Raw genomic sequence first — 15,561 nt, 5'->3', positions numbered from 1 at the left:
CTCCGGGTGTCCGAGCCACACTGACCTGTGAGAACACTGGGGGGGTCTCCCCACGAGCCAGCCTCCCCACCCCACAGCCTGCCCTTCCTCAGGGGTTCTGAGACCCCAATGCTGGCTGCCCCGCCCGAGGGCCCCTGGATCCCTCAACCACTCACTCTAGGGGGCCCACAGGTTGGGCCCTGACATCACCCGATTAAGATTCTGATTGAACTTGAGGGTGAGGTGGGCACCTGGGGAGGAGGGGCCCGGGGAGGTGGGCACCTGGGGAGGAGGGCGCCCAGGGAGGAGGCATGGGACCCTGAGACTGCAGGGCTGCTCCTGCCTGTGCCCCGCAGACCTCAGCGGTCACAGCTCCCAGGACGGGCGGAGCTGCACAGGCCAACGCCAGCCAAAGCGCCCGCTTCCCAATGAGACAAACCCACACGTGTTCCAGGCCGACCTTCAGTGGTTAATTTTATTATAAAGAACGGTATCAAAATAGACAAATCTGTTTAAGAAGAACCAAAAATGCAGCTTTTTAAAGGGCCAATGAGCATCAACCGTTTCGAAGGCAGCGTCTCCGGGGCCTGGCGTCTCGGGGAGGCTCAGGGCGGGCGTCCAGGACGTCGGCCTAAATAACTTAGAGGGGGTCTGGCTTCTGGCTGGACGCTCCTCACAGGTCTTCGCGGGAGGGCGGCTGTGTGGGGCTCTCCTCTGGGACTTCTGTCGGGAAACAAACAGGCCGCCTGGTCAAACCCATCAGAGGCCCCGGGGGGTGGCCCGAGCCTGGCTTGGGGTGTGCCCACGTGCTGTGCTCGCCCTGTCCTCCCACAGCAGATTCAGGGGGAAACTCCACCAGCGCCCCTGTGGACACTGCTGCTTCACCCCCTCCTTCTGGGACTTCACAGAGCTCCTGGGAGGCACTGTGCCCCCAAAGAGGGTGCCGTCCAACCCCCCCCCCCACACACACACACATAACAGCGGCAGCCGAGGACCACAGCCCAGGAGCCGGGAGGCAAGGCCCCTGCAGGTTCCGGAGGGAGCAGAGCCCGGGTGTGACGTCCAGCCTCCAGGAGCCCTGAGGAGTCTGCAGACCTTCTGCTCATCCTCTCCTCCCACGGCCCCTCCCCTCCTCCCCAGGCTCCTCCCACGGCCCCTCCCCTCCTCCCCAGGCTCCTCCCACGGCCCCTCCCCTCCTCCCCAGGCTCCTCCCATGGCCCCTCCCCTCCCCCCTCCTCCCCAGGTTCCTCCCCTCCTCCCACAGCCCCTCCCCTCTCCCCAGGCTCCTCCCACGGCCCCTCCCCTCCTCCCCAGGCTCCTCCCACGGCCCCTCCCCTCCTCCCCAGGCTCCTCCCACGGCCCCTCCTCTCCTCCCCAGGCTCCTCCCACGGCCCCTCCCCTCCCCCCCAGTCATGGTTCAGGGCTTCATTGGCATCTCCCACCTCCTGTCCGTGCAGGTAGCTCTGGCCCCACAGAGAACCCCCCTCTCTGCCAGGAACCCCGGCTGCCACCGCCAGGGGCTGCTTCCGTGTGAACCTAACTGGGAGCTCCGGGCGGGCGTGACCCCCAGGGCAGAGGGCGGCGGGCCAGCTGCATGGAGACCTCCCCGCACTCACCCGCCCCCGCTGGCTGAGGCGCCTGCACACAAGCGTCTTCCGTCTCCTCGAAGCCGTCGGGGCACACGCACACGTAGCTGCCAGGCGTGTTGTAGCAGTTCTCGTGCTTCCTCAGACACGGCTTCTCTGGCAGCGAGCACTCATCCACATCTGAAAGCAAGGCCCTGCGTAAGCCAGTGCCCTGGGCGGACGCACGCAGGTGATGGGGTTCATCACACACACACACACACACGCACACACATGGACGCACCACAGCTGACGGGGTTCATCACACACACGCATGGATGCATCACAGGTGACGGGGTTCATCACACACACACACATACATGCACACACATGGACGCACCACAGCTGATGGGGTTCATCACACACACACACGCACACGCATGGACGCACCGCAGCTGACGGGGTTCATCACACACACGCATGGATGCATCACAGGTGACGGGGTTCATCACACACACACACACATACATGCACACACATGGACGCACCACAGCTGATGGGGTTCATCACACACACACACGCACACGCATGGACGCACCACAGGTGACGGGGTTCCTCACACACACACACACACCCATACATGCACACACATGGACACACCACAGCTGATGGGGTTCATCACACACACACGCACACACATGGACGCACCACAGGTGACGGGGTTCCTCACACACACACACACGCATGGACGCACCACAGCTGACGGGGTTCCTCACACACACACACATACACGCACACGCATGGACGCACCACAGCTGACGGGGTTCATCACACACACACGCACACACACACACACACACATGGACGCACCACAGCTGACGGGGTTCATCACACACACACGCACACACACGCACACACATGGACGCACCACAGCTGACGGGGTTCATCACACACACACACACACACACACACACACACACACACGGATGCCCAAATCTCAGAAATGTCAGCCAGAGGGAGCAGCGGGGAGAAATAACACGCAGCTCCAAGGTGGGGGCTCTCCGGGGAGAAGCAGAGGAGAGCGCCCAGGAACGTGCAGGCGGGAGCCCGACCCTGAGCCCCGAAGCCCAGCCTCGGGCCATGCCACCAGGAGCTGACAGCCAAGGTGGGCGCTAGGCTGGACAGAGCACGAGGGGCAGGACCGCAGCCAGTCACCAGCCGTGTGCGCACCTGGGGCACCTGGGCAGCCCTAGTGCTCCCACCCCTGCCCCGCCCCTCCTGAGACCCCGGGGCTGCAGGGAGCTGAGCCGGCCCGTCCCCAGGGCGCGTGGCCGTTCCTGCCGGTCCCCCGGGTCCCCCGGCCGGGCTCCCCTCGGCCCCGCAGAGGTGCTGACCTGCACACTGGCCGCTCTCCTTCGTGTAGCCGGCGATGCACTCCTGGCACTGGCCCGGGCCCTTCCCCGTGCAGCCCACACAGGTGGGGTCACAGTCTAGACACAGGAGAGAGGGTGACAGCAGCAGCCGGGCCTCCGGGAGCAGCCGGGCCTGAAACCGCAGCGCGGACAGGCGGGGCCGATGCCGGGAACCAGGCATCCCGCACCCGCCGCGCGGGGCTAACGGCGCCCTGCACACCCTGCCTGTCTCCCGGCAAAGCCGTGCCCGAGCTGAGGCCCAGCAGGGGCGGGAGCAGGGACCTGCGGGGGCAGCTTTCTCCACGCGACCTCGAGCTCGCGGACCCTGTCCACTCCCTGCTGGAGCCCCGCACGGCAGCGGGGGCGTGAGGGCCCGTCAGACAGGAAGGGCTCGTGCTGTCCGCACAGCGACAGGCAGCCTCCCTGGCACAGCCGTCGGGCCCCTGAGGCCCTAACCCACGTCCCTGACCGAGCAATTGGGAAACTAACCCAAAGGCAGGGAGAGCGTGGGAACTCCCGGCAAGGGGTCTGCAGCTGGCAGCTGCGCCACGGCCACACCGCGGCAGGGGCGGCCACACCGCGGCAGGGGCGGGAGGTGACGCAGGGACGGGCACCACCCAAGCCCGGGCCCCGACGGGAGGCCGCGGGCACCGCGTAGACATGCGAGGCTCCCTCTCCGTGGAACATCTTCTAGTGCCTTCCTGACAGCCCATTCGCATGTTCTGGGTTTTCGGCAGCAAATACCTGCTACCTGCCTGCCCCCTCGGGGTGTTCGAGCTTAGAGGGAGGAGGGCGCGGGGCCACACCTTCGCACTGGAAGGAGCCGCGGGTGTTCTCGCAGAACTGCTGCTCGCCGCAGGGGGGCGTCTCCGCCGCACACTCATCCACGTCTGCAACCAACAGCCCCCGTTTAGCCAACGGCCCTGCCACCGCGGGGCCCAGGGCTGGCTCCCCAACACGACGCCCAGGGCCAGCCCGGGAAGAGAGTGGCCACGGTGTGGGGACAAGGGACCCAAGTGCCACAGGCAGGGGCCACTAAGAGGGACCGGGCTGGGTGAGCGCCCCCTTTTTCACGGCCTCGCACAAGCCCTGCAACCGGGCCGGGCTAGGGGGCGGGGTCACACTCGCCCCAACCCTGCACTGTACATGGGCACACAGCCTGACTGGCTTAAGGCCACGCAGCTCTGAGGGGCGGGATGAGAACACCAGTGATACGGGTGGCAGCTGGCAGGGCCGGGGGTGGGGGGAGGTGGGGGGGGGGCGGAGCCTGCAGGACAGGGAGGGAGCCTCACCCATGCAGGCGCCGTCCTCCGGGGCCCAGCCCTCTTGGCACTGGCTGCAGTCTCTGTTGGTCGGGCCAGTGCACAGCTTGCAGGACTCGTCACAGGCTGGAGGCAGAGGGGGCGCCGTCAGCAGGGAACCAGCCTGGGCTTCCTGCACGTCAGGGGTCTCCCTCCAAGGGGAACACGCGCCGACATGCACCAGCCGTGGACTCACAGGGCTCCCCCAGCAGCCAGTCGGGGTGCTGCCTCGGAGGGCGCTGCCCAGGGGCCCATCACAGCCAAGAGGGTCTGTCTGCCTGGAGCTTACTGAGGGGGAGCCCAGGTGCTGGCCCTGAAGACCAGGTGGGAGCCCCACCTCCAACACCAGGGTAAGCGGGGGGCGTGTCCTCTGGGAGGGACCTAGGACCAGGAGGTCCTCCATGCGGCCTGCACCCCCTCCGGCCCTCGTCTCCTCAGTGACACGGGCAGGCTCGGCCTGAGTGACAGCAGTCACCCTGGCCTCCACACCCCACGCCACATGCACCCGGGACGCTCAGCGGGACCAGGGTCGGCAGTCCTGCCGGAGGGCGCGGGCCAAGCCCTGCACTGGAACACACCAGGCACCCGCCCGGTCACGAGAAAAGACCCCGTGGAGGTCACAGAACTGCCACCCGAGCTGTCCCCTGGGGGTCAGGAGAAAAGTGACACTTCTCCCCTGGGGGCTGTTTAGGGACAGGAAGTGCGACCACCCGGTGCCTGGTCTTGTCCCTCCCCCGCCCCCGCCCCCGCACGCCTGGGCAGGAGGCTCGCAGGCCCTGTCCCACCTCCGCGGGCCGCGGTACCTGTGCAGACACTGTGCGTCGCGTTCCGCAGCGCGCTGAAGTAGCCGTCCATGCAGTCGGTGCACAGGGCCCCGCGGTAGCCCGGGTGGCACTGGCAGGACCCGTCGCCCTGCCGGCTGCCGTCTCCGCTGCAGCGCCCGTTCCCGCTGCAGGGCCTCTCGGACCCACCCTGGCACGCTGTGGGGACAGTGCCATCAGCGCACGCAGGAGGCAGCCAGGCGCGTTCGCACAGAGCAAGCGCCATGTCACTCCCTCGCTGCACAGTCAGAGCTCTTTGGATCTTCTGTAAAGTCCACGCCCGAGCACCCCGTCAGGGCAGCCTCACCTGAGGCTCAGAACGAGGAAGCTCGCACGGGGGGCTCTGGAGCTGATGGACAGCAAGACTGTCCGGCGGTGGCCACACGTGACCAGAAAGTGGGAAGGGCAGGCAGGAGGCGGCTTCGGTCAGTGAGGGCCTTACCTTGAAAACTGCCCACGCTGTCCGGCTGACCCCGTGAGGGACTTGGGTAACGCCCAACCGCAGGGGCCTAGCCTGGACCCACCCCGAGGCACAGCTGCCCACCGGCCGCGGCCCCTCACAGATGGGCCTTTGCTGTGAGGAGAGCTGGCCAGGGCCACGGAGCCGCCTCCCACACGCGTGCCAGCACCGGGCAGGGCGTTAGCAGGAACCCTCCGGTGACGTGGGTAACTCGGGATCTCGCCAGGAACGTACCGAGGCAGTCCGGGCCATAGGTTCCCGGAGAACAGCAAACTTTCAGCGTTTTCACACAAAACCACTCAAATAAGTCAGGGTGCTCCTTCTTCCTAGGATTTAAACGTGTTCGTGAACCCTCACACACAGGTGTCTCAGAGCAAAACCGCAGCTCCCTGCCGCACACGCTCCCGGCCTCCTGCAACCCGGGAGGCCGTCGGGTGTGCACACCCTCTCCCCACCCCGCGGGTCACTGCCTGAAGGTCACGGAGGACGGCCGGGGCGTCGGGGGAAGCAGCCGGCGTGCGGAAGCTCTCTGACCGCTTCTGTAACTTCCCTGAGTCCGAAGTTACTTCAGAACCAGGCGTTGGAAACAAAGCATTTGTGGTGGTTCCCGTGGCCGGAGCGGGCGGACACTCACCGCCGCAGCCACCAGGCCTCCAGCTGCTCCTCGTGCTCCTCCACCAGGCGGTTGCACTCGAAGTCGCTGCTCTCACACAGGCTCTCCACGATCTCCATCAGGCGGACCTCGCTGCAAGGCAAGTGGCGAGCACCGGTCATCCCAGCACCGGTCATCCCAGCACCGGTCAGCCCAGCACCGGTCAGCCCAGCACCCGGTCAGCCCAGCACCGGTCAGCCCAGCACCGGTCAGCCCAGCACCCGGTCAGCCCAGCACCGGTCAGCCCAGCACCCGGTCATCCCAGCACCCGGTCATCCCAGCACCCGGCCAGCCCAGCACCGGTCATCCCAGCACCCGGTCATCCCAGCACCCGGTCATCCCAGCACCGGTCAGCCCAGCACCGGTCAGCCCAGCACCCGGTCAGCCCAGCACCGGTCATCCCAGCACCCGGTCATCCCAGCACCCGGTCATCCCAGCACCCGGCCAGCCCAGCACCCGGCCAGCCCAGCACCCGGTCATCCCAGCACCCGGTCATCCCAGCACCGGTCAGCCCAGCACCGGTCAGCTCAGCACCCGGTCAGCCCAGCACCCGGTCAGCCCAGCACCGGTCAGCCCAGTACCCGGTCAGCCCAGCACCCGGTCAGCCCAGCACCGGTCAGCCCAGCACCCGGTCATCCCAGCACCCGGTCAGCCCAGCACCCGGCCAGCCCAGCACCCGGCCAGCCCAGCACCCGGTCATCCCAGCACCCGGTCAGCCCAGCACCGGTCAGCCCAGCACCGGTCATCCCAGCACCCGGTCAGCCCAGCACCCGGTCAGCCCAGCACCGGTCAGCCCAGCACCCGGTCAGCCCAGCACCCGGTCAGCCCAGCACCGGTCAGCCCAGCACCCGGTCAGCCCAGCACCGGTCAGCCCAGCACCGGTCATCCCAGCACCCGGTCATCCCAGCACCCGGTCAGCCCAGCACCCGGTCCGCCCAGCACCGGTCCGCCCAGCACCCGGTCATCCCAGCACCGGTCAGCCCAGCACCCGGTCAGCCCAGCACCCGGCCAGCCCAGCACCCGGTCAGCCCAGCACCCGGTCAGACCAGCACCCGGCCAGCCCAGCACCCGGTCAGCCCAGCACCGGTCAGCCCAGCACCCGGTCAGCCCAGCACCCGGTCATCCCAGCACCCGGCCAGCCCAGCACCCGGTCATCCCAGCACCCGGCCAGCCCAGCACCCGGTCAGACCAGCACCCGGCCAGCCCAGGACCCGGTCAGCCCAGCACCGGTCAGCCCAGCACCGGTCAGCCCAGCACCTGGTCAGCCCAGCACCGGTCAGCCCAGCACCCGGCCAGCCTAGCACCCGGCCAGCCCAGCACCCAGTCAGCCCAGCACGTCAGCCCAGCACCCAGTCAGCCCAGTACCAGTCAGCCCAGCACCGGTCAGCCCAGCCCAGCACCCGGTCAGCCCAGCAACGGTCAGCCCAGCACCCGGTCAACCCAGCACCTGGTCAACCCAGCACCCGGTCAACCCAGCACCGGTCAGCCCAGCACCCGGTCGGCCCAGCACTGGTCAGCCCAGCACCCGGTCAGCCCAGCACCCAGTCAGCCCAGCACCCACCTGGTCAGTCCAGCACCCGGTCAGCCCAGCACCCACCCAGTCAGCCCAGCACCCACCTGGTCAGCCCAGCACTGGTCAGGCCAGCACCCACCTGGTCAGCCCAGCACCCAGTCGGCCCTCCTACAGGGAGGTGCCGAGGCCCCACTAGAGGCCAGGCGGAGCTGTGGGGTGCTATGCAGAGGACTGAACTGGGGGGGAGTTGTCAGGGAGGCCTCTCTACCTTCAGGGTGATGGGCAGAGTCAGGGGGGGTCCCAGGGGAAACCCTGAAGCTGGGGGTGGGAGCTCTGGCAGAGGGGAAGCCAGCGACTGACAGTTGGTGGGATGGACTCTGTCCCTGAGTCTCGGAGAGGCCGGCGTGTCTGCTGTGTGGACTGGGAGCCAAAGGCCAGCTACGGCCAGTGGGTCAGCTCCAGGCCGGAGCACAGGTGCCAGGCTGCAGGGACCCACTGTGCTGTCAGTGGGGGTGCCATGCCCCAGGAACAGCCGTGCTGAGGGGCACCCACCTGGACTCATACTTGGACAGCGACTTCTCCTCCCAGGCCGTGTTCCCGCCGCCGAAGTTCTTCTTGGCCGTGTCCACCATTCCCTGCGGGAGGAGGGTGCGCATGGCCTCAGGCTCCCGTCCGGGTGGGGTGACCATGTACACCTCGGGAGCGACCCGGGGCCATCTCAGGGGTAACTTGGGCCCATGACGGTCCATACGGGGTGTCCCGATCCGTTCGGGGTGTCCCCGGCCCATGAAGGGGTGTCCCGGCCCATGACGGGGTGTCCCCGGCCCATGACGGGGTGTCCCGGTCCATACAGGGTGCCCCCGGCCCATGAAGGGGTGTCCCGGGCCATGACGGGGTGTCCCGGTCCATACGGGGTGTCCCCGGTCCATACGGAGTGTCCCCGGCCCATGAAGGGGTGTCCCGGTCCGTACGGGGTGTCACAGGCCATGAAGGGGTGTCCCGGCCCAGGACGGGTGCCCGATCCCGGGGTTGCCGGGTCCGGTCCCGCGGGCGGCCCACCTGGTTGAACTTGTCCACCAGCTCCCGGCAGCGCTTGCAGGGCGTCGGCTTCGGGGAGGCCCCGCGGGGCAGCCCCAGCAGCAGCCCCAGCAGCAGCCCCAGCGCGGCCCGGGCCGGGGGGCGCATGGCGGCCGAGCGGCACCGGCCGAGTCGGGAAACGGCGCGCTCCGGCCTCCACCGCCCACCGGCTCCGCGCCCGCGGTTCCCGGGGCTACTTGACGGCGCCGGGCAGGGCCCCGCCCCCCGCCAGCCCTCGCGACGCCATTGGTCGGGGGAATCCTCCCCGTCCCCATGTGGCCCAATCAGGGCTCGCCACGAGGTGGCCAATAGGGAGGCCCCGGGTCAGCGTCCGCGGGGACCGCCCCCGGCGCCATCTTTACTCCGGGCGAGCGGGGCGCCGGCCGGGCCCTGGCGGCCATGTTAGGGCCGGGCAAGGGCGCCCCCCGCCCCCCTCCCTTCCCGGCTTCCGGCGCCCCAGTTCCAGGCGCGGGAGCCGAGCCGGCCGCGCTCCGAGAGACGCCTCCGCGGACGGGCGAGGTCAGCGGGCGCTTCGGCGGGCGGGGCCTCGGGTGGGCGCGCTGGAAGCTGCGCGCAGATGGCGGGGAAGAGGCCGCCGGGCGCGGGCGGGCAGCGCCGGCTGCTGGGGCTGCTGGTGGCCGTGGCCGCCGTGCACCTGCTCAGCTGCCCCTACACGAAGGTGGAGGAGAGCTTCAGCCTGCAGGCGGCGCACGACCTGCTCTACCACCGGCTGCGCCTGGAGCAGGTGAGGCCGCGCCCCCGCGCCCCCGCGCCCCCGCGCCCCCCCGCGCCCCCGCGCCCCCCGCGCCCCCGCGCGCCCCCGCGCGCCCCCGCGCCCCCGCGCCCCCCCGCGCCCCCGCGCCCCCCCGCGCCCCCGCGCCCCCCCGCGCCCGACCCTGAGCGCGTCTCCCCCGCAGTACGACCACCTGGAGTTCCCGGGCGTGGTCCCCAGGACGTTCCTCGGGCCGCTGGTCCTCGCCGCGCTGTCCAGCCCCGGGGTCTGCGCGCTCGCGCTGCTGGGCGCGTCCAAGTTCTACGCGCAGCTGACCGGTAAGGGCCGTGGGACCCGGCGACCCGCCAGCTGGAGGGAGGCCCCGCGCTCACTGTCCGCCTGTGGCCCAGCTGCCCTCGGCCACGCAGCACGCGCTTCAGCGCACCGGGCGAGGTCGGACGGCAGCCCTTTCTGGGGTGTGACCCGGGACAGGGAACCCAGCCGGGCGCCCCTCGCCCCTGTGAACTGGGGGTGTCTGCGCTTCCCGCCCGAGGCTGCCTGTGCAGATCCTCTGGGCCGTTCGGAAGGCTCGCTGCGTCGAGCTCTGCAGCCTCAGCTTCCAGCCAGCAGCACCGTCTCCAGTTCAGTATCCAAACCCCACACCGTGTTCACATTCCCCCACGGATGCAAGCATGGCCTCACGGCGCATTTGTCTGGCCTGACGGCGAGCTGTGACCAAGCCAGGTCCCCGAGGAGCCAGGTCCCCGAGGAGCCAGGTCCCCGAGGAGCCAGGTCCCCGAGGAGCCAGGTCCCCGAGGAGCGGCCGCTGGGCTCTCGGAAGGCAGCCTAGGAGGCCGGTCTGCAGTCACACGGGCAGCTAGACAGGCTGGCTGGTCACGGGGGCGCCGGGGAGCCCTGGGCGGGACAGTGGGGGCCTGTGAGCCTGTGGCGCTGGAGGTGTCCCCGCCAAGTGAGGGCTCTGGTGCCAGTTTCGGGCTCGTCACCCCGGTACGGACCCTGCCCCCGTCTCACAGTCTCAGTGAAGTGTTGGGGCCGGGCCATCCGTTCCCCACATGCAGTCGTTTTTAATACCAAAGACCCTGCCCTCTCAGGGTTGTTCCACTGTCACCAGGCCGCTGACCGACCCCTGCAGGTTAGTATCAGGCCCGGGGGCCGGTCACACACCTGTCGCCTGTGTTTAGTTAGAGCCGTCCTTGGACTCGGAGTGATCTTTGGACTTTGGACTTTGCAAAAAGAAGTGCGACGGCATTTCGGGGCCACGGCGGCCACCATGTTCTGCTGGATGACGGCCTCGCAGTTCCACCTGATGTTCTACTGCACGCGGACGCTCCCCAACGTGCTGGCCCTGCCCGTGGGTACGTAGTTGATGCCGGTCAGGCCCTGCGATGGCTCCCATGCCTCTCGCTGGGTGTGGAGCACACCTGCCAGGTGACAGTGGGTGTCTGTTGAGCACCTGCCAGGCGATCGCTGCTCCCCTGGGGCGTCGTAGAAACGCCCAGTGACGGGACACCCCGGGAGGGGGGAGGTGCACTTTCCAGAAAAGGGAGCACCTGGGACAGCTCCCTGTGCAGCCCTGCAGGGACTTGGGGCAGGTGGCAGCTCGCTGTGGGTGTTCTGGGGGTGCCCCAGGCAGATTGGAGAGCCACAAGGAGGCCGTGGATGGCGTGGGCTTGGGGTTCTGTGCTGACCGACAGGCGTGGCCTGGCCCGCACCATGCCTGGGGAGCGTCCTCTGCTGGACACGGTGTGGGAGGTGGCGAGCAGAGCACCATTCCCCCTGAACTGTGGGCGGAGCCAGCAGGACATGCCGAGCATAGCAGGACTGGAGGGGAGAACGGCCGCGGTGGGCACTGCACCGTGGGGTCTGGGCTGTGTGACGGTGCAGGATGCGGGGCCGTGGCAGGGGCAGGGGCCGGGGCCGGGGCTGGGGCCGGACGGTCCTGAGCGGCGTTTGCTGCTCCTGTGGCTCTCACACGAGAAGTAAAGGCTGCGTCTTGCGGTTCGCAGTGCTGCTGGCCCTGGCGGCCTGGCTGCAGCAGCGGTGGGCCCGCTTCATCCGTCTCTCGGCTCTGGCCATCCTGGTCTTCCGGGCCGAGCTGAGCCTGCTCCTGGGCCTCGTGCTGCTGCTGCTGCTCTGCACCCGGCGGCTGTCCGTGGCCAGGGCCCTGCGCTGCGCCGTGCCCGCCGGCCTGCTCTGCCTCGGTGAGTCGGAGTGCCGCCTCCTGCCTGGAGGTAGTACTGGCTTTCATTTCAGAAATGAAGAAAAATGGGGAGGGTTTGATTTTTGTCACTAAACAAAATTCCTTTGAAATCTAAGCAGCAATAGAAAGTCCTTGGCATGCTGCCTGAGCATCCCCAAAAGGCGCTCCCCTCCTTCCACTGCGCCCAGGTCATGTGACCCACGGGAAGGTGCCCTTGGGAACCTTGGCCCCAACACGCCAATTCCTTCCTGTGAAGCTGATGGCTCGTGGGGACATGACCCTGGGGCCTGGGACACGGGCCGCCCTCACTCCCCCAGCAGCCTGGGTGGCGTCTGCGCTCAGGGGCCGTGTCCCTTCCTGAGGACCCATTGCTTTGCTAGGACTGACGGTGGCGGTGGACTCCTGTTTTTGGCGCTACCTTGTGTGGCCAGAAGGAACTGTGCTCTGGTATAACACCATCCAGAACAAAAGCTCTAACTGGGGAGTATCCTTTACCCGTCACCGTGGGATGGCCCACTGGGCAGGGTGCCAGCGGCCAGGGCCTCGCTCAGGCCAGGCGAGGAGCTGCTCTCCTCCCAACTGTCTCATCCGACGAGGCACCTGAGGGGTGTGGCAGCAGCCATGGCACCAGGACCGGCACCTTCACCCTGTCCACCCAGGGCCCCTGCAGCGCGGGGCTGGGCTCTCTGCTCCGGTCCTGCCCACCCCATGGAAACAACTCCTTGCATTTGGAGCCCCAGCTGCCCCCTCAGTCCTGTGACTGCTCTCTGGTGTGTAATTGTGGGATATTAAACCCACAGGAAGGACAGTGGGTAGGTCCCCAGTGCACCCGTCACCCAGGGCGGTGGTTTCCATGGCGGGAAAAGCCCTGCACAGCCTGGTCATTGTTCACTGGACGTGCCGCTGCTGCCCAGGCCCAGGCCCTGGGCTCTGTCCCCAGGGAAGGGGATCACATGGTGACCTGAGGCCCGGGGGTCGGGGCGCCCGGACAGAGACACCTGTCAGGGCTGTGTCTTCCCTGTGCTCCTGGCCTGGACCTGACTGGCTGGATGCATGACCATCGCTGACCCGTGGCCTCCTTGACCCTCCCGCCCAGACCTCGCCCCTGCTGTGGTACTTCTACTCGGCCCTGCCCCGGGGCCTGGGCAGCAGCCTGCTGTTCGTGCCCCTGGGCCTCGTGGACAGAAGGGCCTTGGCCTTGCTCCTGCCGGCACTGGGGTTCGTGGCCCTGTACTCGCTGCTCCCCCACAAGGAGCTGCGTTTCATCATCTACACCTTCCCCCTGCTGAACGCTGTGGCCGCCCGGGGCTGCGCCTACCTGTGAGTGCTGGCTCCGCCCGCAGCTACTGAGTCTCCAAGGGGACGGTTTGCAAGGGAACCAGGGCGGCCCTGACTGTCCCCAAGGCAACGGCCTTTGGGCCAAGCCCGGGTCAGGATGGGCCACGCACTGGCCAATGGCTCTGCTTGGTCCGTCTCTCTTCAGTCAACCCGGACGCGTGTCTCAGGCCTGTCTGCGCATGGCTGTGCTAAGTGTCCAGGGCGCAGCCACTCGGGGCAGCAGGAGAGAGCGTCCAGGCAGGGAGGGTATGAGGCGGGGGTCAGGTGAAGACGGGCTGCTCAGAGCGGCAGGCTGGCTCGCTTTGGGGGCTGAGAAAGGGGGCCCTACTTCATCAGATCCCAGCTGGCCACTTGTGAGCGTGGAGTCCTCCCATGATGCCCTGCACTGAACTCACCCTCCCCAACCCATAGTCCGGCGCGGGGGTAGCAGAGCAGGCCGGTGGGGACCGGAGAGCAAGGGACAAGCTGTTTGTCTGGCAGGAGGCAGCGGTCACTGGGGGCCTCCCTCCCCCGACAGGGACGCAGCAGTTACTCCTGGACATTGATCCCGGGGCCTGGGGTGACGGTTTGGGTGGTAGATTTGCATCTCAAAAGGCAGAAACAGAACTCATACTCACAAGCTCTGCAGTCGCTGCCCGTGAGCGGTCCAGGCCCCTGTCCCTCCCCAGGTTGGGCTGGACCGCAGTGAAGACCATGGGTGGTGACATCGTTCACACCGAGGCTCTGCAGTCCTGAGCGGCCAATGCCTGGTTGAGAAGGGCTCAGCGGGGCCTGAGCGGAGTCTGGTCAAGGGTCCCCTGAGCTGACACAGGCTAGCACCTCTGACGGCCCAGGCGGACGGTATTCTCTCCGTGGGCTCAGGTCTCTTGGGGCCTCTGTCCCGGCGCCGTGTCCGCCGGCTCCCTTACAAGCCGCACAGCATTCAGTGTTTGGCCTCGGGGCTGTGCTCGGAGCTAGTCATAACTCAGGGAGTTTCAATTCTAATATCAATTTTAAATTGTCATTTTGAGTGGAATTTCAGAGAGAAAAATTGTAAGGTAGTTGACCCACTTCCTTTGGTGATTTATATACCTACTTGGTGATTAATCTCTTTAGGACTCAGTGAAGGGGACCAGCAGGTTCATATTCGTGGTGACATTTCCACCCGTGGCCTGCTCTTTTCCAGGCTGAACAACTACAAGAAGTCCTGGCTGTACCGAGCAGGCTCCCTCCTCGTGCTCGGGCACCTCGTGCTGAACGCCGCCCACTCGGCCACGGCCCTCTACGTGTCCCACTTCAACTACCCTGGTGGCGTGGCCATGCAGCGGCTGCACGAGCTGGTGCCCCCCCAGACAGGTAGGTGCTCGGCTGTGCGGGACCCGCTGCAGCTCGGGCAGAGGCGCCCAGCCCGGTTCTAACCGCGCACAAGGTTTTCCCCAGACGTTGTCGTGCACATCGATGTGGCTGCTGCACAGACGGGCGTGTCTCGGTTCTTGGAGGTCAACGACGCCTGGAGGTATGTTCCCGCCATGGTGTGCCTGCAGGTGGGGACAATGGTGATGGGGCTGGCGTGGGGCCATGGCCCAGGTGCACGCGTTCTCCTGTCTTGCAGATACGAGAAGAGGGAGGATGTGCAGCCTGGGTCGGAGCACATGCTGGCCTACACACACCTGCTCATGGAGGCGGCCCCTGAGCACCTGGCCCTCTACAGGGACACACACCGGGTGCTGGCCAGTGTTGCGGGCACCACGGGGGTGAGTCTGAACCTGACCAGGCTGCCTCCCTTCAACGTCAACCTGCAGACAAAGCTGGTGCTTCTGGAGAGACGGCTCAGGCCCTCCTGAGGGAACGCCTAGTGCCTGACGAGAACAGCACAGGCACAACCACACACATGATGTGCCTCCTACCCAGGCCCTGGAAGGCCGGCCAAAGCCACCCCGCCACCCCTGAGACAGGGACCCCACGTTTGCACTGCACACCAGGGGGCCTGGGCACAGCCGGCTGCCCTGGGAAGCTGCTTTGGGGAGGCAGCCACATCTGCTGCCCGTGGGCCTGAGCACCTAACCAAGTGCAGCCTTTGGGAAGGTCACGTGTCTGTAGCTGTGAAGTTGGAGCCTTCACACCTGCTGGATGGCGTACCCCGACCTGAATCCCACGCTGGGCAAATTTTTCTCCATCGTCCCAGGGACACAGTTCCATCATGAGGAAATTTCAGACATACACGTTCAAGTGGGATGAGAATTAAAGTTTGTACATCTTTTCTTCTCAGCCGTCTTATATGTGATGTTTCCAGAGAGTGCCTTCACCTAGGTTTTATTTTTATGTGATGAACTAGTGGCCCGGTGCACAAATTTGTGCACATAGGAAGGAAATTAATTAGAAGAAATATTTTAATATCGCTATTTGCCCTTTCTCTATAATAGAAGTGTCAACCAAATTCATGATCGATAATGACAGATCGAAACATGCATTTGCAATTGACGCCAGCGAGAGCTTTATATGTATTGCGCATGTGCAAGTCAACTTAGCCTTTT

At 66.7% G+C, this 15,561-nt stretch overlaps 2 protein-coding genes across 2 annotated transcripts; one reads left to right on the top strand and one right to left on the bottom strand.

Annotated features, from left to right (window-relative positions):
- Positions 1-429: 429 nt before the first annotated feature.
- On the bottom strand, positions 430-8,976 carry CRELD2 (cysteine rich with EGF like domains 2). Its single transcript, XM_081084202.1, has 10 exons — positions 8,760-8,976; positions 8,253-8,335; positions 6,170-6,280; positions 5,770-5,861; positions 5,058-5,234; positions 4,246-4,341; positions 3,760-3,843; positions 2,936-3,031; positions 1,596-1,745; positions 430-702 (listed from the first exon to the last, which is right to left on the bottom strand). The coding sequence occupies exons 1-10, from the start codon at positions 8,883-8,885 to the stop codon at positions 653-655; spliced, it is 1,065 nt and encodes a 354-aa protein (XP_080940328.1). The 5' UTR covers positions 8,886-8,976; the 3' UTR covers positions 430-652.
- A 355-nt stretch (positions 8,977-9,331) lies between these two features.
- ALG12 (ALG12 alpha-1,6-mannosyltransferase) lies at positions 9,332-15,295 on the top strand. The gene is made up of 9 exons (XM_081084200.1): positions 9,332-9,522; positions 9,695-9,827; positions 10,692-10,865; positions 11,517-11,711; positions 12,091-12,194; positions 12,807-13,030; positions 14,214-14,383; positions 14,468-14,543; positions 14,640-15,295. Exons 1-9 carry the CDS (start codon positions 9,355-9,357, stop codon positions 14,869-14,871), a joined length of 1,476 nt encoding a protein of 491 aa, XP_080940326.1. The 5' UTR covers positions 9,332-9,354; the 3' UTR covers positions 14,872-15,295.
- The last annotated feature ends 266 nt before the right edge of the window (positions 15,296-15,561 follow it).

Source organism: Myotis nattereri (assembly GCF_964212035.1).
Source record: "Myotis nattereri genome assembly, chromosome: 2".
Taxonomy (NCBI): domain Eukaryota; kingdom Metazoa; phylum Chordata; class Mammalia; order Chiroptera; family Vespertilionidae; genus Myotis; species Myotis nattereri.
Note: the sequence above shows the minus strand (reverse complement) of the source record. Positions and strands in the feature narration are given on the sequence as shown.

Bases quoted from the DNA above. Each gene is read 5' to 3' on its own strand.
- CRELD2 (XM_081084202.1), bottom strand. From the start codon at position 8,885: ATGCGCCCCCCGGCCCGGGCCGCGCTGGGGCTGCTGCTGGGGCTGCTG. The intron at 4,342-5,057 runs GTACCGCGGCCC...CTCTGCCTCCAG, and splicing joins GACGCACAGTGTCTGCACAG to CCTGTGACGAGTCCTGCAAG. The intron at 1,746-2,935 runs GTCAGCACCTCT...CCTTGCTTTCAG, and splicing joins GGAGAGCGGCCAGTGTGCAG to ATGTGGATGAGTGCTCGCTG.
- ALG12 (XM_081084200.1), top strand. From the start codon at position 9,355: ATGGCGGGGAAGAGGCCGCCGGGCGCGGGCGGGCAGCGCCGGCTGCTG. The intron at 11,712-12,090 runs GTGAGTCGGAGT...TTGCTTTGCTAG, and splicing joins CGCCGGCCTGCTCTGCCTCG to GACTGACGGTGGCGGTGGAC. The intron at 12,195-12,806 runs GTATCCTTTACC...CCTCCCGCCCAG, and splicing joins ACAAAAGCTCTAACTGGGGA to ACCTCGCCCCTGCTGTGGTA.